Source organism: Pezoporus occidentalis, unplaced genomic scaffold (genome assembly GCF_034315485.1).
Source record: "Pezoporus occidentalis ecotype Australia unplaced genomic scaffold, CSIRO_AGI_Poc_V1 ctg7, whole genome shotgun sequence".
In the NCBI taxonomy this organism is placed as follows: Eukaryota; Metazoa; Chordata; class Aves; order Psittaciformes; family Psittacidae; genus Pezoporus; species Pezoporus occidentalis.
In genome coordinates this window covers 2,980,743-3,006,225 of record NW_026916052.1, presented here as the reverse complement: position 1 = coordinate 3,006,225, position 25,483 = coordinate 2,980,743, and the positions used below count along the sequence as shown (strand labels likewise).

Genomic DNA, 25,483 nt, shown 5'->3' with positions numbered 1-25,483 from the left:
AACCCCCTTTTATTAGTTTTGCCTGGAGAAAGTACCTATCCAAATTCTCTTTCATGTGTCCTTGTGAATTTGGATAAAACCACCGTACTGAGCACTGGCCACAAAGCAGTAACTCAGTGTACTGCATAGGACAGTATTTCTTTTCTGAACTGTAACTCATGGATAAGAATACTAGCGAAAAAATTCACTGTGATTTGCTGATGACAGTTTCCATGACTGATACAGTCATGAATGTGTCATGACAGTTTAGGTATCAGTATAGAAAAATAAACACCGGTAGAGAAAAAAAGGTGTTGTTCAGACAGGCAAACAACCCTTAGGAGTAAAGAACTTGTTCTGAAACGTGGTGTGCCTTTGTCCATAACTGTTTCTAGGCAGTTTAGCATGTTTCTCCCCAGTTCTTTCCACTATGGTTTATTTTCATGTTAAAAGTATTGTAGCTACAACAACCCCCTGTCCATAACAACTCAGGAACTAGTAAGATCAAAAAAAGTATTTGAGACCTTGGTCTGATTTCTTGACTGATCAAACAGGGGTTAGAACACCAGCTCCTTTCCTGCAGCTGGACCCTCAGCCAGCAGCATCAACCTCATGGAGACAGATTCAGACAGGTGCAAATCATCAGTGATTTTTGCTTTCCAATAGATGCTGTTACTCCTCAGTGGCTAAAACACCACTCATCCAAGAATGACAAGAAGCAGATTGCTGCCCTTTTGGCACAAGGTGACAGCTGCATGTGAATACTAGTGATAGTGTGAGCGTGCAGTGAGAAATTTATATCACACGCCCATAAAGCACACTTCCTGCCACATCCCTTTTCTGTGCAACAGGATGCTCAAAGATCTTGGCTCCGGCATGTTCCCTCAGCTCGGCTATCCATCCATTTCTGATTGAACTGACAGACATGTGAAAAAAGGGTCATTTTAGCCAAACAGCAGTTCACTATCATAGCAGTTTTTGTGTCAAACAGCATATTTCTATTGGTCTCAATATTCTTCAAAGCTCTCTAACTTCATAAACACTAGGTAACACATTCTATCAAATCATACGTCAAACTAACAGGCTGCATAAACTTGCCGAATGTGGATTCTGTTACATCTGAGTTTTATTAAATCAATTTAAATCTTTCAAACAGGCTTATCAACTGCTTAGTACACACTGAAACATTAAACCTGATAAATTTCATTATTTAAAGTTGTTCTATCACTGGTTACTTAGGTAAAGAGACCAGCCATCTCTTCACTCCGTCCCCCCTTCAGGTAGCTCTAGAGAATAATAAGGTCGCCCCTGAGCCTTCTCTTCTTCAGCTCTCCCCAGCTGCCTCAGCCGTTCCTCATAAGACTTGTGCACCAGGCCTCCCCAGCTGCCTCAGCCGTTCCTCATAAGACTTGTGCACCAGGCCCTCCACCAGCTTCGTTGCCCTCCCTGGACCTGCTCCACCAACTCAATGTCTGTCTTGCGGTGAGGGTGAGCACAGTATCCGAGGTGCAGCCTCCCCAATACAAAGTCCGGGGGATGGTCATTACCCTAGTCCTGCCACAGCCCACCGACCCAGCCTGCCCAGACTCCTCTGCAGAGCCTTCCTACCGCCGCACTCCGCCACAGCTCCGCACCGAGGGGGCGCAGCAGCATCCCTGCGGCCCGCGGCCCCGCCGGCTCTGTGGGTGCGTATGTGTGTGCCGGGTAGTGCGCGTTGCCGTGGGGACGCCCCCCGCCGTCCTCTCTCGCGATAGCTGGGAGAGGTGGGAACGCTCCTCCCCGCCCCTTCGGGGAGGTAGGGCGGGCTGGGGCTGGAGCGCTCGGCGGTGCGGGCTGAGCGCCGGGCCTCGTTGGTCTGTGAGGGGGGCGGTGCGGTGCGGAGCGGAGCGGAGGCCTTGTCCCGTCCGTCTCCAGCCAGCCTCCGCCGCTGGTGGACGCCCTTGCGGGGCCGGGCTCGGCTCCGGGGTGTGCAGGGGCCGGCCGGCGCCTCGGGGGCCGCCTCCGTGCCAGCCCGCCCCGGGGAGGGGCTCTTCCGCGGCGCCCCGGCCGCTCTGTGCTGCCGCACGTCCGCGGAGCCCGCTGCTGTGCCTCGCCGCGGCCTCGCCGTGCCGGAGTCCCTCGGCCGGTCAGAGGTGAGCCGTGCCCCAGCTGTCTGTCGGCGGAGGGTGGCGGGGGTCAGCGGGGCGGGCAGCTCTCCAAACCGCGGCCCTTCGCAGGTGCTGTTGCACTCCGGAGCGGCGCCTGGTGTCCTTCGGTAACTTCATCGTTCGCCGGTCAGGAGCGGAGCCGTGCGTCTCCCCGCGCGGGTACCTCACCGTCGCTTCGGTTTGAAAGTGGCCGAGGGTCAGTCCCCGGATATGGGGAGGCAGAAGAGTGCTTTTTAATGTCGCTGTTGAGGGTGTTGTGTCGGCTGGGCAAGTTCTGCGAATGCTGTGAGGATTGCTTTTATGCCGTCTGTGCTCAATTGTGGCCTTGTATAGAGGCCTCCGGGGCAGCAAATGCGGAGCTAAAGAAATACTCTCAGCTTTTTCCCTTGTTGTGTTTAGCTGTAAAACCTCTTAAGGTTTAAGTGACATCGCAGTGGAAGCAGTTTGTTTCGATGCCAGCAGGGTACAAAACAGCTTGTAGCTTTCATGTTTGACACTGTAGTGTCCTAATGGAAGGAATGAAGGGATGAGAAGCTTCCTCTTAAACCTGGAAGTGTGTATGTCTACGTGTGGCTGTTGTACTTGAGTGTGACCGCATGTCACAGTCAAGTACACAGTCAGCTGTGTACTTTGGAAGCTGTCAGAAGGGTTCACAAGTTGCGTCTGAACAGTTGCATTAAGTTTCTGCTTGCAAAGAGCTGAGTGCTTGTACGGCAACAGGATCTCTAGGAAACTCCTCTTTTCACGGGTAATATGCCAAGTTTAGTCCTAGAAACAATCACACAGTAGCATCATATCTGAATGTGTTAATTCAGTAGATAACTCAGTTTTATTTCTAATTCCATTCCCGTTGCAAGTCAGAGTGCGTACTGCTTCTTGTGTGTGCCCAGGTTTACACCTTTACTGCCCTTGGAAGTTAAGATGAGTGGATGGGGGAACAAATAGGATCCTCTGAACACCTGAACAGGTTGAACTTCTTCAAGCATACAACAGCATTCTTTTTAACTGCCTTTTTTTTTTAAAAACAGGCTAAAATCATTATTGGGTTTCATCTCAGTCAAATGTATCAGCTATGCAGGTAGAATAAAACTAATGGCCCTGTGTCAGTCCTGGATGATAAAACATCTACCTGCTTGATTAATTCCTGTTTAACTTCATTAAGAAATTCAGGCCACTTTAATCCGACAGAGCTCTGAATCTTAGCAATGAGGTTTTCTTACTAAAACCAGAAAAGTTAATGAACATACTTAATTAAAGTTGCTTAACTGTGTGTGGACTAGAGAACTTATAAAAATTACCAAGTTAAATTTGATTCCTTCCAAGAAGGGTATATACTGAAATCTGAATTATGTTTTGTATTCAGAAGGAGGAGACAAGAACAGGAGAAAGGAAGAGTCTGAATATAGCTCCAGACCATGGCGGCACGCTGGAAAAGAATCCTGATGATTTTTGTAGCAGCTCAAGTACTCGTTGTGGTAAATGCCTTCGAGGAAGAGGATGTACCTGAAGAATGGGTGCTTCTCCATGTTGTTCAGGGTCAGATTGGAGCAGGCAACTACAGCTATTTGAGACTAAATCATGAGGGAAAGATCGTGCTTCAGATGCGGAGTTTAAAAGGTGATGCAGACTTGTACGTATCTGACATGACACTTCACCCCAGCTTTGACGAGTACGAGTTACAGTCTGTAACCTGTGGCCAGGATGTTGTCCACGTACCAGCGCACTTCCGCCGCCCAGTGGGAATAGGGATTTATGGCCACCCCTCTCACTTGGAGAGCGAGTTTGAAATGAAAGTGTACTATGATCGGACGGTTGTACAGTACCCATCTGGTGAGGCTTCTTACAACCCTGAGGAGATGGAGGCCAACCAGAAATACTCACAGTCTACAGAAGATGAGTCTCAGGACGAGGAGTCTGTTTTCTGGACTATACTGATTGGAATCTTGAAATTAATACTTGAAATTCTTTTTTAAATTGACGCACACTGGGCTAAGTCACATTTCAGCCTGTGAAATTGAACATGAATGACTTGCTGTGATATTTAATACACTTTGTAATGGTTCCTGAAGAGGTATTCAGGTTATTTTTCCTAAACCATAAAGGAAGTGGGGGAAAAAGCCATATTTAATTTTATATTGTAAATCCTCCCTCCCCTATACATAAAATGAGCAGCGAGTACAGTATTTGCAGTGTTCTTCAGAGATCAGGGCTTAAAAACGAATGTACAGTTGGGATCTTGTTAAATTAACTTTAAACAGGTGCTTAGGAAAATCAACTCTGATTCAGTATTTTCTATTCTTTTTATAAAGAAAAGTAAAATTAAGTGCTGTACTTCAGGGCCACTCTCAATCTAGTGCATGGTTAAAAATAAAATCTACTTCTGAGCAAGGATCTCCAGTATAATTAGCAATGAGGCTTGAGCACATTGAAGCTGAGGAGCCGAGGGCGAAGGGAGGAAAAACCTCTCAATCGTCTAGGGGGATAGATGATCTATATTTTGCCTGCTTGTGCTCTACATCATGCCAAGCAGAGATCTGTCCAGTCACTCATCACTTCTGCAAAGCCACCACCCAAACTGAATGCGTGTCACTTCTCTGCTGTCACTGTGAGCTGTCAGCTGTTGTTACTTGTCAGTAGGGTGGTTTTGTTCCTCCTTAAAAGCGATGCACTGTAAGGTATCTTGAACTTGGGAGGTGTTTTCTTACACCTCCCCTGATAGCTTGTTGTGATTGATTGTTTGGTTTTCTTTTTTTAGAACATCTTTATGAATAAGTCATGAGCTTGCAAAGAAAACTTCTGCTGAGTGTGCAGTCGGCTGTAAGAAGGTCAGGCTGTGCCCACTCTTTGTTGAAAATCAGTTTTGCCAGGAATAGTTTTTGCCTTGGTTGAGTCTTTCAGAATAACCAGTTGCTATGCAAATAGTGGGTATTGAAGTTGCTCTGTAATTTTCTCTTCACAGAGCTTACTGATGAGTGCACTGAGATAAACAAGTACATTACTATAACTTTATGCAAACGGTGCGTGTACAATTTAAATTTGATTACCAAAAGCCTTCTTTTTGAGTGGGAATTTGATTTGTCTGTCTCTATCCAGACATCCGACAGGATGGGATTAGTGATTTGTATCACAAAAAAAAGTCATTATATAGACAAAATTAAGAGTTTATTTGGTAAAAAGCTAAAAAAAAAAAAAAACAACACCAAAAAGAAGTGGTATTGTTCCTCTTAGAGTGGTTGGTTAAATAGCACCAAAGTATTACTTCAGTTTGTGCAGTTTTGGACAGCAAGGTTTTGGGGGTTTTAGCCCTCCTTGCTGGTTTTCCCCCTTCTTCCTCCTCTTCTTGGTACGGGAGAGTCTTTCTGACAACAATCACAAATCCAGCGACCTAAGAACAGAAAGTTATCAATTATTGGGAAACTTTGTTACTCACCCACCTAGTTATGCACCTTTCACCACTCTTTATCAGTGCTCATCTGTTGGCAGTACTTCCTTCAATGTAAACAGCCAGTGCTTTGCTTTGAAATGCAAACACCTTTGGAGAAGGTGCTGAAGGCAGTGTGTGCAGTGTGCCCTCCCTTGTGGATTCTTGATGTGTAACAACTGGCTACACCGATCTGTGGACCTCAGGAAGCTCCAGCACTGCTAAGGAGGTGGATTATTAGGAAAGAACCTGATGAACGATGCTTCGCGTTTGCGGATTGTTTTGACGTGAATGACCCATGGCCCAAGGTGAACGAACAGCAGCTGGGGAGCACTGCTCTCCTGCTGCAGGTCTGGGGTCCTGTTCCTCAAACCAGTGCCTGTTATTTGAGCGCAGTCAGGCAGCACAGACAACTGCTGGCAGGGCTTCATCACTAGACCTTGTACTGAAAATTACTGACCCTCAAAAAAGGGTTGAGCAAAGAGCAGAAGTATTTAACTGTTTGTATTACAGCAGCTGCAATCATAAGGGCTGCTTTGGTAATTTCATTGTCTAGCAGGCGTATAATCTGTTTCGTTTAGATTCTGTCCTTACGTCAGCCTGAAATGGGCCACAGAACCTGTACTAAGGTGACAGCTAGTGCCAGTGCTTCCCAAAATGGGAATGTACCACATATTTGGAGCACTGTACTTACAGGGGATTCTGTTGCTGCACAACTCACAGCCACTGTGCACTTATTCATGAATTTACTTACCATGGATTTAGTATTACACAAAAAGCAACAGTACCACCAGTTACTTTCTTTACACTGCCTTGAGCTGGCTAGCTGATAACAAATGACCAAGTAATTTTAAGGTACAGGCTGCCTGACATCTAGGTACTGCATTCCAGCTTTGATGTTCAAGAAAAAAAGGAAGGAATGGGTTTAAAAAGATGTTTACAAATACTAAATTGAGTGTACTTTTTAATTTAGAAACTGACGTGATAGCACAAACACTTTGTTAATGTGAAAGCTATACTCCAGCAATATGCAGCAATACAGCCTTTCTACAGGTTTCTTTTATGAAGAGAGGTAATTATTCTCAGTATTCTGTGGATTTGGGGGAAAAAAAAAAACTAGTTCTGAGTGAGTCTGTTTGGATTCTGTTGTACAAGCCAATTCTATTTCCTATACAGGAATGGCCAGGTTAAACTGCACAACCAAATATACCAAAATAAAGCTTATTAAAAAAAATTGTATCCTATGGTGTGCTTTCCTACAGCACTTCTCACTCCTACTGTTCACGTTTGTTTTAAACTATTCTTTCAAAAGCAAAGTGTATATTAACTCTGACAGAGAAAGCCCAGAACTCCAAGAAGGTGGGAACAATTATTACCTGAAGGGATGGCATGAAGTCCCACACAGAAAGTGTGGTAACCACGGTCACATACATCACAGAACATCATTTCTTCTTCATGGTGAGGTTGCCCGCATATAATGCATGTTTTACACTCCATACATTGCCAAGGGTAAGTCTTAATCATAGCAACAAGCTCCGGGGTCATATCAAGGCAAGAAGGGTGCCCTAGATTAAAACCAGTATTATTACTTCTATGTCTGAAATGAAATTTAAGATTAGTTAGAATGTTTGCTTTTACAGAAGCTGAATCTTGGCTCACCTCCTGGTGAGATCCCACAGCACACCCAATGTGCTGGTGCATGTAATGTTAAACAGAGATGGAGTCTTTAACGAAGGACAGAAAAGGCAGCTGAACCGTTGAAACGCAAGCCTAGTACACTAAGTATTTCCACAAACAGATCTGACAAACAGACTCCCTTAGGAATCCACTTAGTGTATGCAGATACTTACCGCTGTTGTCACACTGGGAGCAATGTATAAGAGCTTCAGCTTTTCCTTTCTTGTTGGACTCCTTACCCTTCAGACAAATCCCACATATAGCATTTGGAATGACCTTTGGCTGGAAGGGTAGAAGAGGGCTATAAATTTGTTCCACAAGAATTGACAGATTTAACAGGAAATGTCATAGAACTCCTTAACTCTTAAAATCAATTAAATATCTGTTAGGGTGTGTGAAACTTAAAACAGGACAATCATTGACAAGCAGAGGCACTGAAAAAAAATGCAGGTTAACTACGTAAGATTTTGCATTTGGCACATGTGGCAACTTATACGTAGATCAGATTGGAGCAAAAGCATGTACCTGCTGCTTCCTATGAATTCATCAGCTAACATTCTCCTCAGTGTAAATAAACTGTGACAGAGGATGAAATTGTCAGTCATTTTTTTTCCAACAGAGGATACTCCTGCAGATTTCCCATTTATGGAGGAAATAAAACTTTCCATTTGCAATATATCTGTCCCTGAATATACAAAAATAATTACAAAATCAGTAAACTTTATTTTTCTTTAATTTCAAAATACCTGGTTAGCTCTGCTGCACACAGCTGCCTGTTTTACCATTCTATCTTGTATCCAGCCATAACTGTGGTTATAAGCCTTGTATTTAACTAGTTTTACATTCATCATCTGTCTAAATTATCACCTGGAGTGTATTTGGGTTCCTGAGATCCATTTAGAAGGTAAGAGAAATAGCAGGCTGCTACAGTGAGCAACAGCTGTGTACATATTCTGTGTGCCAACCCAAGAGATACACCAGTGGGAGTCTAAAATCCCAATGAGGACAAGGCAGGAGTAAGGCATTACAAGTTTCTGAAACGTTTCAGTAGTTCTGTTGTTCAGCTCTGCCCCTACATAATGAGATCAATGAGAAATGTTGTTTAAAATTAACACTGTACTCACTGGTGTTAAACAGTGGTGTTAAAACCCAATGTTGCTGCAAAGATGTAGCTAACAGAGTTCAAGGCACAACCTGGTCTCAAAGGAGCTAAACGGCTTGTCAGTAACCAAGAGTTCCAGTCAACTACTAACCATGTGTGGGGAGATGAATGAGGTTTAATTTTAAAATAAATTTTAGAAGCAAAACCAAATAAATATGTGCGTATCTATATATATATTCATATATATACATATATAAAATCAGTGAGATCTTCTGCACTACAACTTATCTGAGTGTGCCTATATCCCCAGACAGTTTTTCTAGCACCTAGCAAGATAATTAGCATCTTGACTCATGTTTAGAGCAGTCACTTTGAGTTCTCGGAAGTTTCATTCTGCTTTTGAAGTTAAAACATGGCTACAGTGTGCTTCAAATTGTCTGAAGCAGTTTATTTACGAAACCAGCACAACACACCAGATGTTTATAGGTGACTTCCTTCAAAAGATGACAGAGGCATTTATGCAGACTTTTTTTTGCTTATTTATTTTAAAAAAGCAGAGTCAACCTGTTTTATACATAATTATAATAAAACAATAAGAAAAGTCTAACATTCACAAATGTCTCTACAAAATAATAAATATAATGAAAGCAATACTACACAAACTCCTTTACGGTTTACTATGTGTCCTACATGTATACCTTTATACCCTGCTCCTCACAACAAAAGTGGCACATGCTTAAACCTTGTCAGTGTTGCAGCATTTACCCTTCCATTGATTAGGCTAAATTCTAATTTTATTGTGTTTTTATCTATTTCTAAGTAAACCAAGCCTTTCTAGAATATCAAGTGCACTTTTCTAATCAGACTTCTAGTTTGTCACGGATTTATATCTGACTGCCTTTAATACACAGCAGTGTACTCCCTGGTAATCAGGAAAGCTAAAGTGAGTTGCTTTTCAGTCACTGTTAACCTGCGTTAAGTGTATGTGGAGTCAACACTCTGATACACAGAACTCCCAAGTTAGACACTAATATAGATGCATTTACCAACAGTGCTTCCATCTAGTCTTACTTCACTAAATTGTGTTCATTAGAAATTGTGCATGTTGGGGTGGTGAGAATCACAGCCTATTAATAATAAAGTTTCAACAGAATGGAAGTATTTTTACAAAAACGAAAAAATTTAAAAGAATGCAAGACTATTCACATTTCAAATCAGTTCAAGTTCTACCACCATAAATGGCTTTTAGAAACACTATGAACAAAGTCTATAAAATCCAGATGCGAAGTTACAATATCCCATCTGATTAAACTTTGCTTTCTACATCCTCATCTCATTGGGATAAGGAATGGAGAGGGAATGAATGCAGAGTCAAAGTGACCACTGCCTGCTCTGTAAGTTTTTGCTTCCATGATGCTGTGCTGCAGCTCTCAAAGTAAGCATTCCGACTACACCACTTTTAGAAGGTCCTATTCAGAATGCAAAGCGTTCCATTTTCATATATAGTGACCTGAAACAGAATTGTTGTAAAATATAGTTTCTAAATACATTTCAGTTTTATGTGCAAAATATCTCCTGTACTTTCAACAGTACCCTGTGTGTGCAATTGTAGTAGCAAGTACTGCAGCAACAAAGACTCGCTACCTGTAACATGATAAAAATGTAAAACATGCTAGCCGTTCTTTGTTAAAGAACTGACAATAAAAATGCCTCTGTATAAAATACATTATTCTTTTACTCAAAAATAACTCAGTGGAAATGTGTGAATTCTATAATACTTATAACGTGGCTATAACTATACATTTGCATGTTGATGCCATAGCAATTATCCTTCAATTTTAACTACATGTAATGAAAAATTACTGCCCTACAAAAATAGTCAAATATTAGAGAACAATACAGAAGTATTACAAAGATTTAGAGTTCATAGGGATGACATTTTAAATGAGTTAAGCCTTCAGCTCAAAGTGCCTTAACATTTAGACACGTTTGGTGTATCAGTATCTGGTGCTTTTATGACTAACAAACAAAAATCTTTGTGTTTTACCAGTTAAAACAGCTCACGTGATTGGGATTACTGAAAGCATTCAAACGTTCCCACAAACAAGAAAGCCAATTCTCTCACCCTCCCAAAACAACATCACCACCTCTGACTTACCAACAGCCTGATGGCTGCTGCGGGTCAGGCATGCCACAGTGCAAGATGTGGCACTGTACATTTACAGTAACACCTTGTTACTGTAACACTAACACAGCCACTGATTTTAAACCAATAAGCAACTGCTACCAGATCCCATTTTCAAAATGCAATGCTGTATGCTACCATTGCTCTTCTACAATTAGAAGTTCAGAACCTTACAGGAAGCTCTGCTCCACCAGTTCTCTCTCTGTGCTTTCCTAATGTCAATTAAACACACTGGACTAATCAAGCACTCTGACATCTCACAGCTAAGTGAAACTTCTGTAACAAACCAGTGGCACACAATCTCTAATGTTAAGTTAAAACAAAGCTAAAAAATAATTTCAAAATCCATCTTTGGATTTCATGTTCATGGGAATATTGGTATGCACTGTGTCTACAACAATTTGGAAAGTCACATATAAAAAAATATACATATGGTACCACAGTCTAAATCTCCATTTTCACATATTTCTGAGTAAGTTCTGGGAAAGAGAAAACACAGCTGGTGCTTTCTCTCTTGTACAGATATCCTATGTGGAGAAAATTTATCAGAGCTGTCCAATTCTTGCTGGAAATTAGCTTCTTAACAGAAGTGACAGTTTACTTTAACTGGTAAATACAGACAGTAAATATTTATGAACATCAAATGCAAGCCATCAACACCTTGCTTTTGCTAAGACAGTTTCTCCATATGCATGATCCTGTCCCTGACAAAGGTGTTCATTGTCCCATAACCTCTCTTAACAAGCACTCCTGATTGCTAAATACTAAACCCTATCTTAATGTAGTGTTTTAGCTCTTACAAGTTTAGTCCTGCTCCCATGTAAGTCAACAGAAAATTCTCATTCCTTTCAGTGGAACCAAACTAGGCACTAATGTGCTTTGAAAGTGTTACATTATATTCATACATTACATATATTCAGGTCCTCCCTTAATATGCAGAAAAACAACACATAAATAATGCATGTCAATTCCCATTTCCTCTGAAAATTATTATTTTATCTTAATTTTTGAAATTATTATACAATAATACTGAAGATTTGGGCCCTACGTTTGGCAACCACCTCTTGACAGCTGAAATGTCTTAACATCCTCACCAAGTCTTTAGCTTGGATATAAGCATATTGCCCACAAACATTTCTACATAGTGTGAACTACATAAAAAGCTATTTTCCATATACTGTTAAAGTGGTTATGTAGTGTTGCCTATACAACTGTAGTAAGCTTCTTGCCTTCCGTGCTATACATAGCAACATCTCAGGATGAAAGGCTGTATTTAAAAGGAACATCGTAACAATATGTTCAGCCACATAGCTGCACTTTACAGCACTGATCTCTTGGTATGCTGCCATACTAAATAGTAGAAAAAAATATGATGGATACTGAATGGTAGTTTTGAACTGGCAAGTAATTTTGACTGTTACGTTACGGCAGACAGAAAGATGCAGAGTTCCAGTGATAAAACCGCAATGGATTTTTCTGATGTTACTGCCTGGGAATCCGAGAAATACACAGAAACAGAGGCCACTGTATAGCTAGGGTAAAGGAAAGGCCCACATGAAATAAAAGTAAAAAGGAAGTAAGGAAGCAAACAGGTGGAGCGCACAAGAGAGCAGCTAGTGAAGTACAGCAAGCAGAAGTTCCATATTATTTTAAAAACGTGTATTTCAGGGAGAGGCTGGTCAGTAAAGAAGTTCCATCAGGGGCTTTTTTCTTCTACCTTGTACCCAGGAACTGATTTGGATAATACAGAACGTTTGGAACCATCTTTTCTTGGAGTAGCACTTTTGTCTCTTGTTTTTTGTCTTCCCTGAAAAGAATCCTCCTGGTTCTCTGTGGCGCAATCACCTTCAGATACATTGCCAGACGAATTGTCCTATAATAAAAATACCATAGCTATTTTTTTTATTTTTTGGATAGACAGACAAGTCCTCCTTTGCCCCTTAGAGCCAACTAAGGTAAGAGAAGGATACATCTTTCCTTCTGCAAAAGCACAGGGTACATTATAATCTAGAACACCTTTGCTTATAACCTTCATTATCTATTTTTTCTTATGCTGAGAGACTGGCACCAGCAGTACCAGTCATATTTTCCAGTTGGTCTTGATAACAGAGTGGGAGCACATTAGTATAGTTCTTTGAACCGTTTTCCTTTAAAAGTCAGCAAGAAAACAACTGTATGTGAGATACCGTTTTCAATGTAAAGGGCCAGCAAAAAGTTAAAAGTGCCCTTGCCATGCATTTAAGTGTACTAAAAAATAGCACTGCTTTGAATTAAACATGTGAAGGTTTTTTCTGCCACCCTCATCTACTATTTTCACCAGGAGCAATCTAAATATTTAATTTGGATTGCAGCAGAACAGTGCCATCAAAGGCAAAACACAATAGAATTTATGAATATATGCTGCAGTTAAAGCTTTTTTGCTGTTGTTGTTTTGAGGAATGAGGAGGCAAGAAAGAGGGGCTTGAAAGAGGTTCAAAGAAGGTAAAAGATCAATGTAAGCATAATTAATAGCAGCAGCACAAGATTTTTTTCAGAAAAGCGTTAACAAAGGCCTCCAAGAAGCTCCAGAAGAAAGCAATATAATTAATATAACATTGATTACAATAAAAAACAAGAGGCCAAATAACAATGGTGCCCTACAGTAAAAAGCACTCTGTATAAACATAACAGTAGTCAGCCTATGTCCCAGAGCTTAAAATCAAAACAGACAAAAGAGACACAGGGCAAAGGGAGGAGTATAATACAAAAGTAAGCGAACTCTGTGGCAGGAAGAAGTGGTATGTTTCATCATTATTTTAGGGGGTTATTTATGACAGGCCTGTTAAAACACTACAGAACAGGCAAACTGCCACCTGACTCCAACAATGGGGAGGGTGAAAGGAAAAAGCATAAAGCATATTGTAGGACTCACCAGAGAGATCTGAGGAATGGTAGGGAGCCCAAAACTGAGGCCTGACAGCTGCCCACTTCTGTGTTCAACAGATATTTTTCCCAAACAGTATGCCCCAATGACTAGCAAAGAACCCCTGCTCCCATAGTCAAACCACACTCCACAGGAATCTCATTTCAAATTTTCCCTATGCTTTTCCAACACAAGCACATTTTCCCTTCTGCACTATCACCAAAAACTGTGAGTTTCTTTGAAAAATGAGAACACAGTCTGTGTGGTCCAGTTACTTTTCTTTACCACTAAGGGGAATGGAAGTTAAAGGAAAAGGGAACTAGGAAGAAATGGTTAAAGACCAACTGTAAAAAAGCTGGAATGTAATGAAATAAAAATTTTGAGTTGACATTTAGCTTGCTAAGTTTGTATGATCCTTTCTCCACAAAATGCAAGCAGAAAGGGTGTATTAATACTGATCTCACTTTTGTTAGCCTACAAGCGGACCATTTCTTTTTCAGTTATGAGTATCTTATGAATATTCAAACAAAATAAATGTTTATATGGCAAAATTTAGCACTAAATACACCCACCATCTAAAATGTTTGTGAACTGAACCAGAAACTGTTCAATGCACCCCTGACTTTATGTTTTATTTCTCTTAAAACTAGGGTTAACTTTCTGGAAAATGGTTTTCACCAACATACTAACTGTACCGACAGACCAATGGTTCAGTTGTACTCAGACAGCTCATCTGAAGCTCAGCTGCTCTTAAGCATTTAAAACACTGCCAAGGTATGCATGTGAAAGTTTCCCTTAACTTCCAGCAACAGTTAATTCGGCATTTGCATACACAGAGAGAATACAAGCATCTTTTTAAAGATGTGTTGTAAAGCAAAAAAACTAGTGCTTTTCACCTTGTTTTTGAATTGGAATAAAGTATCTGTTTCTGTATTGAATACTTCCCGCTTCTACTTCACAAGAAGAAAAATTCCTCAGACTTTAGCGACAGATTCTGGGGGACTTGAATAGCAAAATATACTGTGGCCTGAACTACAAGGCTCATTCCCCTCAGAAATGCCAGCAACTTCCCACTGAGGAAAAAGGCATAGCAGAGCTGGAGTTGGGAAGGCTTTTCAAGATTTCTTTAAAAAGAACAGAGAAAGGGCCTGAAATTTCAAGTATCTGTTCAATTTACTTTAAAACGGATCAAAACAGAAAGCTGGAGAGCAATGTTACAAAAATAAAAAGAAGCACTAAAAACAGGGAGTACACTTTTAATTTATGATTCTCCTTCATTTTGCAAATGTTAAAGATTCTACTGAACCTAACAAAAGTGAAGGGAAAGGATTTTCCTGTTGAAGAATACTTTCAATTTGTCTCACCGAATTGCCTTTGGTTTTCCGTTTCTCATCCCCTCGTCCTTCTTCTGCATCATCTGAATCTCCATCACTGTCTAACGCAGGCAGCTCTGGATCCAAAGGAGGTTCGTAAAGAGCTGTGTTTAATGGCAAGTAACGAAGTTCATCTGGAGAGTATCTAAAGTTAATAGACAAATTTAATTCATGTGTACTTTATACATTAATGTTACGTCACACAGTGTACAAGGACTTCAATGAAAAAGAGCAAGAAAAGCTCCCTTTTTTGCAGGGAAGCATGTAAAAACATGCAATTCTGAAAACAAAGGAAACATTAATTTCTCCTTCCAAACGTGGTACCCTATAGTACTTGTCTTCTTTGTATAGCAGGTATTTTTGGAATGCAGGAAGAGTATCTCCGCAATATTCCAAACCTACATAATCATAAAAGGCCACAGACGACCTAAAAATTTTTAACCAATCCATATTTCTATGCCCAACAATACACTTTATTTATAAATGTAGTGTCCATATAGCACATGCACAACAGTTCTAGCACAGGGCACATGAACAGCTAGGGTCCAAAGCAAAGTAGGTAAAGAATATAGCTATACATCCAAGTTCCTTGATTACTGAAGGAGAATAAAAAGTGCATATAAAAATACAATTTCAGAAGACTGAAGACCTAATCACATTGCTTATAAGCAGATACAGTTTAACAGGTGTAACATACTTCTTTTTTTAACCTGAGATACTAAGAAAAAATTGAAAGTCCTTTTATTATTAAGGACAGACATTGTAAGGAATAGGATATTATTTTAATGCATATTTTGAAAAGTTGTGTCCTTCATTAACAAGGATAAGCAGTTCCACTTGCAGCTTGTGTGAAATAAGTAAGATATTTAATCTTTAATTCAAAATTAAATTCAAACTCTTTAATTCAATTAATTTAATAAAATGTAAGTCCTTCAGAATGTCCTGTAACATGCAAATTTGTGGTGGTCTGTATGCACACACACTGGAATAAGCAAGGCATTTACAGATAAAGAGTTTCTCTCAAGAAAACCGTGCAGGTACAGGATGAGTAATGTCTCTGTTGCATGGATGGTAAGACTTAGGGAACAATTTTCAAATCAGTGAGTATTTCTCAAATGGGATCATACCACTGGAAAAGTCTTAAATTTGTGTAGACAGTCAGGTCCGCATTTTTCACAAAATACAAGATCCAACTAGTGATACCCTTCTCACCCACTTACAAATCTAACATTAAACTTAGCCCACAAGAACAATCAGGGTGTTTTTTTTTAATTAAGAACTTTGTAAAGAAGGACAGCAAGACTGTCACACAGAAAACACAATTACAAGCCAGCATTACAAAATTCTGATATAGTAACATTAACCGTAGCACTCATGCAGATGATCAGTAAACACATGAGGGTGGCAAAAATGAAATCAGTGCCTCCTTTTACCACAGTAAAATCTGAGTAGGCCACATTCCAGGCACTGCAACACATCAGCAGGGACATACCCCTTGCAACTAGCACTGTTTCGTTGACAGTTCTTGTCACACTATGCATCTCTTAGACTAGCAAGTGTCTCAAACATAAAAATTCAAAACCTCGCAGGAAATACATTCAAATGTTTTCTATTTGCTAGATGCAGAGAAAACAGATCAGTGCAACAGAATCAGCAGTTAGGATGCTTTTAAAATACCTTTTGTAGTACTCCTGGAACTGGCCGGGTATGAGAGCCACTGGATAAGGACTAACCTTTGTTCTCTCTGTAGGTAAGATTTTATATTTTCCTTGAGGCACCTGGATAATCTGTATTGTTTAAGACAAAACAAAGACATTTTTGTTTCACACACAAACTTTTGAGCCTTCTTCACCATCTTGCCCCCAAACATTTTTTAACTAGTCAGTTTTATTGAATTGCAACAGCTACCCAAGCTCTCCCATGGGAAATTAATTCATTGAAATGGTTAGAGATCCCACTCACAGAATAGTACCACAGTTTAAATCCAATCACTGAGTATCTAGTGAACTGAAAAATTATCAGCTAAGACTACTTCTAATAATACATTACATAAAATAGTTTGAAAATTAAAATTTGAATTGAAATTGAAACAATACAATTGAATTTCAATACAATTGAAACTGTAAATATTACTTTTGTGACTGGCATCTTTAGCATGAATTAACATTGTTGGTCCATACTGGCAGCAAGCAGCAAGAACACATCCATCTAATTCTGAAACCAGATTGCAGCATTAAAAAAATACCACTAATAATAAAAATATATGGAAAGGAGAAGCCTACACAGACGTCTTCTTTCCCTTCGAAATAAATTAACTATCCACTATCTTGTCTCTAACATGGGTCAGTACCAAAAAAACATAATAGACTGACATGTAACAATTTGCACTGAGAAGATTTTCACTGTCTTCACATGAGCAGGACAGTCCTGCTTCAAAATGGCAGCTAATTTTTTTTTAAATAGGGCACTGAAACATTAAATCTATCTAATACAAAAATCATATAGCACCTAACAAAAACAAAGGCATAATATTGCAGACTCTTAGGGCATATATAGTTTACTTTTTTTCCTAGGTATTGTTTAGGCAAAATTTTGAAGGTATTCCAAAACAGAATTAGCCATTCATACGAATAGATAAAATAGTAACAGAAGCTTCTTAGTTACCTAAGCCTCCCTCTTTAAGTTTTGTACTACCAGTAGATGACAACAAAGTTACACTGAAACTTTTAAAGCTTCCCAAGACAAATGTTTTCAGGTTAAAAGAAAAATATAAAAACTTCACCTTAAATGTACTTGAAATTATTGCTTTTAGCTGTATTACCCATTTAACAGCAAAGCTGTTTAAGTCCCTACATGACTGAAATAAGACTAATCAAAACCCTTGACAATAACAGTTAAAAATGGTATGAAAACCAACTTAACCTTAAACAAGCAAGGAGATACCTATTAAGATTGATAAGAAATTTAAATCTGCCTACATGTGTCTGTAAATCAAAATAGGCTCTACGTTCTTCCATCCGCTCCCGGTTTAAATTGCTGTTGAATTCCGCAGCTTTCTTGGCAGCTTTTTTAATGTATTCTGGAACTTTGCTGGCTTCTACTTTCTGTGTGTTCTGCTGCTGCATTTGCTGGAATAAAAACAATTTTATCAATTCACATATATTTCACTATCAGCCTGAGAACAGCCTTTTCTTACATTGCACATGGTACAGATCCAGTTAATTTATATGCTAGCTACTTACAGAGTACTCTTTATAATGATCTGTTATTCGCTGACGCTCTTTCTCTTGCAGTATAACAGAATACTCAGCATGTTTGGCAGGATATTCTTTAATCATAAGGTCAATTACTTCATCACTACGCAAAGCTGTTAGACCTAAAATAGATAAAAGCAATAATGATACTATCTGGCAAAACTATCTGTAGGTTATTTATATCTCACAATGATCAGCTTAACTTTTTGAGCAGCTAGAAACAACAACCTGCTGTGCACAGTACTTCTCTCTCTCTAAAGTAGAAGTGAATTTGTGCCATTTAGCTCTCAAGGCTGATTAGGGGTTTGCTTCTACCCAATGAGTCAAGACTCATTTGTTCCTTACAGTTACAGATCCCTGAACACTGACTCAGCCAGCTACTGAATTCCTGTGTGAGGCAGAACCTTAGTTCTAAGTGGGACCTGGTGAAATGGAACATAGCTTTCATTTCCAATATTGGTGAAATCTTAAATTTCATTAACTTGCAGAACCTTAACTGAAATTAAGAGGTTTAGATAATCTCTACATACAAATCAAGGAAGAATCAGTGTGAGGGTAATTCAGAGCAGCAAACCACACACAGACTTCTGACTCCAAAGTAAATCATTTGAAGTTCAGAAGGCAAAATGCCTCAGTTTGCAGCTACAATGCACAACTCCTTTAAAGGTTCAAACACAACTATTCTCTCATCATTAACTATAGAATGGAGGATGACTTATGTTACTACCACCAATTATAAATATAACCTTAAAAAAATAGGGATAGTTAACTCAGCACACATCTCTACTGAATATACGAGGCAGGATACAGCATTTTACTTCTATTGATAAAGATCAGACACTGTTCTTTCACACATGTTTAAGTTAAAGAAAAAAAATAATGAAGAGGGCTGGCAGAAGAGACATAAAGGTGGTATTCCAAAGACTGTCAGTATATAAAATGACACTGCATTTACACAGACCCATGAATTACAGAAAAAAGACGTGACAGGCACCATTCAATCACTAACATGCTCCAAGGCATGTGTACTAGCAGAGGAAGAAGAAAATACTTCAAGCTCTTTCAATATATGCCAAATCAATGGGATCATTCAATTTCAAGTACATTAAAGTGCTTTAATACACACCCTTCTAACTTCAAACATATAAACTGTACCATGTAAGATACACTAATATTTGCTGGGTTCCAACTAACTCAACAAAACAAGACTGATGCACTTTTCAATTTGAAAAATTAATGGTGCTCTCTTTTCTAGAAAAAGGTTCTAGAAGTTAATTTCCAACACAGAAGGGATTTTTCTTCGTAATTAAAATAGATCCAAAACTTATTTCTTATAATAAGATTGGAACCCTGATACCCTGTGGCCAATTCATGCAAATTAATAATAATTCAGTTTTCATTTCAAAATTTGTTTTAAGAGTGATGCAATTCTTTACCAAACTGAATCACATTTTCAGTGTGTCATATTTTTAATATGCCAAGAAGGAATCTAACAATTTGTTTTCTTACCTAGTGTGCACTGAGTCTCTGTGATAACATTTAGTTCTCTGAGGTAGAGTTTCTCCTTGTGAGATAGATCTCGTCTTTCTAAATCTCCAAAGAAAACAAAAGAGAACAGTAAAAATGTATGAAGGTACTCAAACTCACCCATAAGCAGGGTCAAAGTATTTTGACAATTTTATTTCTAGGCCATGAAAGTCTATTATATTACTATTTCTACAAACATGTAAATCTTGTAAATTAATCTTAAATTAAGCTTGTACTGTAGGGACATGGTCAATTTTTCTGAGTACCCTGCCCGTTGTTATGATTTCAAGAAATACCAAAGAAACCTGACCCATGAGCTCAGACACGAAAAACATTATCAAGTACTGACAGCATTTTTTCTTTTAATATGCCTCTTAGAAATAAGCTCCATGACAGAAGTACCAGATTTGACAATTCTGAATAATGAAGGCTCAAATCCTAGAACGTCCCCATCTAACTGCTGCCACAATTCAGAAAACAGAATACAGAGATATAGCTATGTAGTAAGAAATCACCAACGGATTACTTAAAAATGAAACTGAGGTCAGTTTTCAAAAGACTCTTGCTGATTTAACCCCCAAATCAGACTTGTTTACAGATTTTCAGTTGCAATACCAAGAAGTCTTAAATTATTTGGAAAACCATGGGATACATTTTCAATATGCCAGTAACAAATTATAAAATAGAAATACCAATATAAATAATTCAGGGTCTTTTTAATCAGTTGGCTCATGCTACATAGTCAAAGAGACACAGATTACATCCAAAATATACAAAGATTTTTTTAGAAGAAAAGCTTCAAAAATAAATACCTGGGTATTTTCTTTTAAAGGAAGTCACACCCAAATATTCACTGACTTGCTCCTGAAGCATATAGTATTCTCCTGTTTCATCTGGTGGCCACTTGTACTCTATCAAGTTTTCAGCAGGAAAATAGCTGTATCTAAGAACAATGTAAGAACAAATCAAAGAATCCTTAAGAGGGCCACTTGTATTTCTAGAAATTCAGTAACTTATATTTATATGAAGTTGGACAAGCACTTTAGGACACTGCAGCCTGTTCATCCACTTCAAAGTCACTTTGTTACACCCCACTTCACATATATTTCTCCAAACCCGCATTCATCAATATGCTGAGGGACAGAATACAAAGGGATACCCATGACAGCAGACAGAAGACCAGGAAAAGCAGCTACTCAAGTGTCAAAATTAAGCTTAAAAATTATGTTATGCTTTAAAACATGTAAGCTGTGCCTCTGATTGTAAATTAGATGCAGCACATTCTGTGCTGTTTTACAATAAAATTTCTTAAAATATGCTGGGAGAAAAATACAGCTGGCTACTCACAGGACACTGCCTCAATTCAGAAAGATGTATGAAGAACAAGGGCAAGCAAAGGAGGAAGAACTAATTCTTACGCATATCAAACAATACAGTAAGACTAGCAATAAAAAAGTAGGAATTCTTAAAAAAAAAATAAAAAATATTACCCAAGGTCTTGGCTAGAAGTTTCACAGCTCCGAGAACTGTCCCCTGAGCCCATGCGTCGTCTTTTGGACGGCTGGCTGCCATCATTGGAATTTTCTTCTGTGTCATCCTACAATGAAAATAAAGATGAACATTAAAGGAATTCAGAGTAATCAGCAGATAATGTAAAACATCAGAAAAAATTGCGAGGCAATCGAGATTTTAAATACACCTGAACTACCAAGCTATTGAATAACGCTCTTCACTAACAACTCATAGGACAGTTCATGTAGCAAATTATTCTTAGCTATGAACTACCTGTATGACACAGGGTGGCACAGAAGGAGGATTAGGTAGTTTCTCACCTGTGGTGTAGGTGGAGCACTGAACAGACAGAGCTGTAGCTCTGACAACCAAGTTCACTGCTCTTGATGTAAACTACCTTGGCATTAGCACAGCCAGCCAGCTGTACACACAGCATACTTCCCTCACTTACGATTGTTAGAGACAAGACCGATTCACCTAATCAGACTAGCTCACAAAAGCAAGGGCAGAGCAAAACCACCAAGCCTTTGCTGAGAGCTGATACTCACAAAATCAAGGAAAATATTATGGACGCACAGTTAAAATTAAAGGACTAGTACACAGTTCACAAAAAGATATGATTACAGCAAGCAGCAAAGACTTGTCTTTTGTGGGGAAACTATAAATAACAACAAAAAAGTTGTATTGCAACAGATATAGAAGCTATTACAGGCAAACATTTAGAATTTAACTTACAGATGTCACTATTCAGATTTCATGAGATCTATATAAAGAAAGAATAAAATGACAACAAAACAAAACAAGGAGTTCTGTAAAATCAAGCAGACCAGGATTCAGTGGATGATTCTGTGTTTTTTTGCTGCTTTGTTATCCAATAACGCTATACAACTCCTACCTATATTATCAATTCTTAAAGCATTTAGTGACTATAATTAAGAAACAGAAGGCAGAAGCGTTCAAGTGAATCACCGGTTGTAACCAGTAGTAGAGCCAAGAACAAGATAGCTCTCTAGGTAATCGAAACTCTGAGTGGAGCGCTATGGAAGAGTCACATTTTGTACCTTCTGAGAAAAGTTTAAGAAAGAATTAACATACCAGAAATAAATGGATGAAGCCAAACTATATACACTTATGAAATAACAATTATTAGGTCTACCTTAGCTAATGTCTTCATTCTAGTATGTTTTACATACTACTTGAAATATAACTTAAAAAGATTACAGCAAAAGAGAATATATTACTTTTGATAAGTACATTTCAAAGTACTATAACCAAGACAGGCCCCAGGCTTTTGTTTCCTGTATTTTTAGTTTATTTAATGTTTTTCGCATTTTTTCTTTCTTGTGGACTAGCAATAATGCATTTCATAAGTATCTTTCATACAACAAAAAAAAATGAAACACAACTTAATAAAGCTATACTTAAATAATCAGGTAAGTAGCATCTCCCCCAGCATGACTACTAGTACTATTTCCCAATATTGTTGATATACCCTGTATAAACCCAACCAGACAAACCAAGCAGCCATCTTCAATCAAAACAGTATAGCACCACGGTAACTTGTGACACAGCTATGCCTCATCAGTAGTTCATACCTACTTCCCCCACAGAACATGAATGTATGCCTAACGTTTTCAACTGAGAGAAAAACTTGAGCAGGGCCAAAGCCAAGTTTTGCTATACCAAAGCTACCGAGAAACTTCAAAACATCTTTAAAAGACAGAACTCGACAATAAAGAGGAAGTGCCTCACATCAGTTTCTGCTTTTGCTTTGAAATTTTATTAAATCCAGTACTGTTAAAAATGTGTACATTCACACCACAGGGAACAGCAGTGTCCTCCATTTCCACTTTCGGTTTCTCATTCGCTGAAAACGTCAGCAAACTCTATCACACAGGCTCACAAATTAAAACGCTCCCGGAAATGAGGCAGCTTCTTGGAGAGGACTTTGCAGAAAGAAGTGAAAACATTTGCACTGCGGTCTAAGAAACACACACTGTACTTCAACCACTGCTACTGTAAACAAGATTAGTAATGAGGGAAGGTCTGTGACTTTCTTCGCATCGAAAGTCAAACATTGGTAAAAAAGGCCTCTTCTTCCCCTGAAAGCGCATGTTTCTGTTAGTCCTTACAAAACAAGGTTACATTACGCATTCCTGGTACGCCTATCAATTACAAGATCTACGTAACGATGCCTTATTATGCAACGGGAAAGCCTGAATGACCAAGATGTCTTTCAAAAAGTAACTGCCCACCCGCACCCGAGCGGCAAGTGCTCGGCGCCACAAACCCTACCGCTGCCTGGAAAGCGCGGGTGCGACTCCGCGGGCCTGCACACGGGAGCCTGCCACCAGACACAAACTTTGCTGGGCGCCGCACCCGGGAAGGCGCCTCAGGACTTTGAGCGAGGCTCCGGGCACCCCGCGGGGCCTTTCCCCCACCAGCCTGGATCCACAGCGCAAGTTCGGAGCGGAGGCCGCCAACCCGCCGCCCAGATCCCCTGGGAGGCGTGAGGTGAACCCAAGGAGGGGGTCACGGAGTTCGCGCGAGGGTAATGGGGCGCAGCCCAGGCCTCCCGCCGAAGCGGACGCTACACCACAGCCCCAGGCCTCCGCGCCGAGCCCGCAGACCCGCGGCCGCCACATGCTCTCACCTTGAGGGACTGTGCGCCTGGCGTAGCCGGGTCGCTGTCGCAAAGGCGCGGGGACAGGACGGCCGCCATCACCGCCGCGGGGCCCGCCGGCGGCTGAGCGAGGAGAAGCGCCGCCGCCCCGCGCCCCGGCCTCGCGCCGCGCCCGGCTCCGCCCCCCCTTCCCCTGCGGGGGGTGGCAACGGCCCCTACCGGCCAGCTCGCGCACGAGCGCGGCGGCTCTCGCAGCTCCTGCTCCGCCCCCCTCCGGGCAGCCCGCGGCGACCCCGGCCCGCGCCGCCGGACCGGCAGCCGGCCCGGGCCGACGCCGCCGCGCGGGCCCAGCGCCGGGGCGCCGCCGCCCGTGATGCTGATGGTGGTGGTGTTGCTGCTGCCGCCGCCTCCGCCGCTGCCGCGCCCTCCTCCTCCTCCTCCTGCCGCCGCTCGGGCGGCCGCGCGGCCCGGCCGCGAGCGCGGAGCCGAGCCGCCCCGGTATCGCTTGGGCAGCAGCGCGGGGCGAAGGGGCAGCATCCCCCCGCGATGGTGAGCGCCAGGCGCCGCTGCTGACCGGCACGGGAGCTGGCAAGCGGCAGGGCTGGGCTGCTCCGCCGCCAGGCTCCCGTCTCCGGGAACGTCAGCCGGGGACGAGCTACGTTTGTGAACCATCAGCCCCCGCAGGAGGGGGGCACGGGGGGCGGGGGGCGCGCTCGCCCCTGCGAGGAAGGCGCTCGCAGCCGGCCCCGCCGCTGCGCGGAAGCGCCGAACCAGCTGCGCGCCGGGCGGCGCCTCGTCCCGCTCCCGCCGCAGTGGCGGGGCGAAGGCGGAGCACGGACACCACCACCTCCCACCCGCCAGCAAAGACCCCCGTCCTGTCGCCGCCGCCTACTGCGCGCGCACGCGCCGGGCACCGTGGCCGCGCACGGGCCCCCGCTCCGGCGAACAAAGCGCGAAGCCGCTCCCCAGCCGCAGCCCCCACGGGCTCTCCTCGCCCACCCAGCGAAACACCGCCCGCACCTCGGGCCCGTCCCCCTCCCATCGCTTTCTGCCCATATGCGGCCAAACCCGAGCAGGCCAAGGGACACTCAGAAGCACCACAGCCCACTGGTGCTCGAACACGCTCACTTGCGGCTCTCCACAATACAAGGGATGTGGAAAAGGCAGTGGCGCTCTGCTTCCACGCACGGCCGTTCCAAAGCAGATGTCTGCACACCGAACATATCTGCCAAAGTCTTTACTTTTCAAAATATGGTCACCGCTATCGTTGCCCATTAAGGCCCAGTTATCAATAACCTTGACACTGACACCACCATCCTGCCATTGCCATCAGAAGCCACTAGACCAAAACGATCAAATCCGCCTGATTAAGCACTCAGCCACCAGCCCCAACGCAGCTGACACTCGACATGAAGGGAACATCAGGGAAGTTCAAACATCAGCGAAGCTGCTGACTGAACTCACACTTCATCCGAGGCAAACGACTGGAAATGTCCATAAATTTTTTGGTGTGCAAAGCATACCTGCCCTCCCGGCCAGGTTTCTACACAGACTGGCATTTTACCATAGGCACAAGTAGGAAAAGACTGAACACTGGACTTTTTTTACAAGGAGAATGCTTTTAAGAATAGCGATACCTGCCATTTATTGTAAACTTTCATTATCAATCCTAGGCATGCAACAGACAAGCAACATTAAAAATCTGGCAAAGTTTGGTCTCCAAGCAGCTACCAAGCTGCTTCAACTTCCACAGCAGAGCATTCCAGCAGTTGAAGCTCATA

General features: G+C 41.4%; 2 protein-coding genes across 4 annotated transcripts; one reads left to right on the top strand and one right to left on the bottom strand.

Moving 5' to 3' along the window:
• Positions 1–1,944: 1,944 nt before the first annotated feature.
• CUNH6orf120 (chromosome unknown C6orf120 homolog) lies at positions 1,945–4,401 on the top strand. Its single transcript, XM_062641795.1, has 2 exons — positions 1,945–2,111; positions 3,490–4,401. Exon 2 carries the CDS (start codon positions 3,542–3,544, stop codon positions 4,097–4,099), a length of 558 nt encoding a protein of 185 aa, XP_062497779.1. The 5' UTR covers positions 1,945–2,111; positions 3,490–3,541; the 3' UTR covers positions 4,100–4,401.
• Positions 4,402–5,266: 865 nt separating this feature from the next.
• On the bottom strand, positions 5,267–24,389 carry PHF10 (PHD finger protein 10). Of its 3 annotated transcripts, none has more exons than XM_062641792.1 (12): positions 23,733–24,389; positions 21,058–21,164; positions 20,380–20,510; positions 19,550–19,633; positions 18,029–18,162; positions 17,765–17,914; positions 16,464–16,573; positions 14,778–14,931; positions 12,229–12,384; positions 7,398–7,506; positions 6,924–7,112; positions 5,267–5,511 (listed from the first exon to the last, which is right to left on the bottom strand). In XM_062641792.1, exons 1-12 carry the CDS (start codon positions 24,372–24,374, stop codon positions 5,426–5,428), a joined length of 2,052 nt encoding a protein of 683 aa, XP_062497776.1. In that variant the 5' UTR covers positions 24,375–24,389; the 3' UTR covers positions 5,267–5,425. The 3 variants fall into 3 exon arrangements, with proteins under 3 accessions (XP_062497776.1, XP_062497778.1, XP_062497777.1); XM_062641794.1 differs by having other exon boundaries at positions 19,550–19,627; positions 23,733–23,907; XM_062641793.1 differs by lacking the exon at positions 12,229–12,384.
• Positions 24,390–25,483: the final 1,094 nt, after the last annotated feature.

Excerpts from the sequence above, each read along its gene's own strand:
- CUNH6orf120 (XM_062641795.1), top strand. The coding sequence starts at position 3,542 with ATGGCGGCACGCTGGAAAAGAATCCTGATGATTTTTGTAGCAGCTCAA.
- PHF10 (XM_062641792.1), bottom strand. The coding sequence starts at position 24,374 with ATGGTTCACAAACGTAGCTCGTCCCCGGCTGACGTTCCCGGAGACGGG. Across the intron at positions 7,507-12,228 it reads AATCAGTTCCTGGGTACAAG|CCAAAGGTCATTCCAAATGC; the intron begins GTAGAAGAAAAA and ends CTACCCTTCCAG. Across the intron at positions 7,113-7,397 it reads CTCCCAGTGTGACAACAGCG|GGCACCCTTCTTGCCTTGAT; the intron begins GTAAGTATCTGC and ends GTTTTAATCTAG.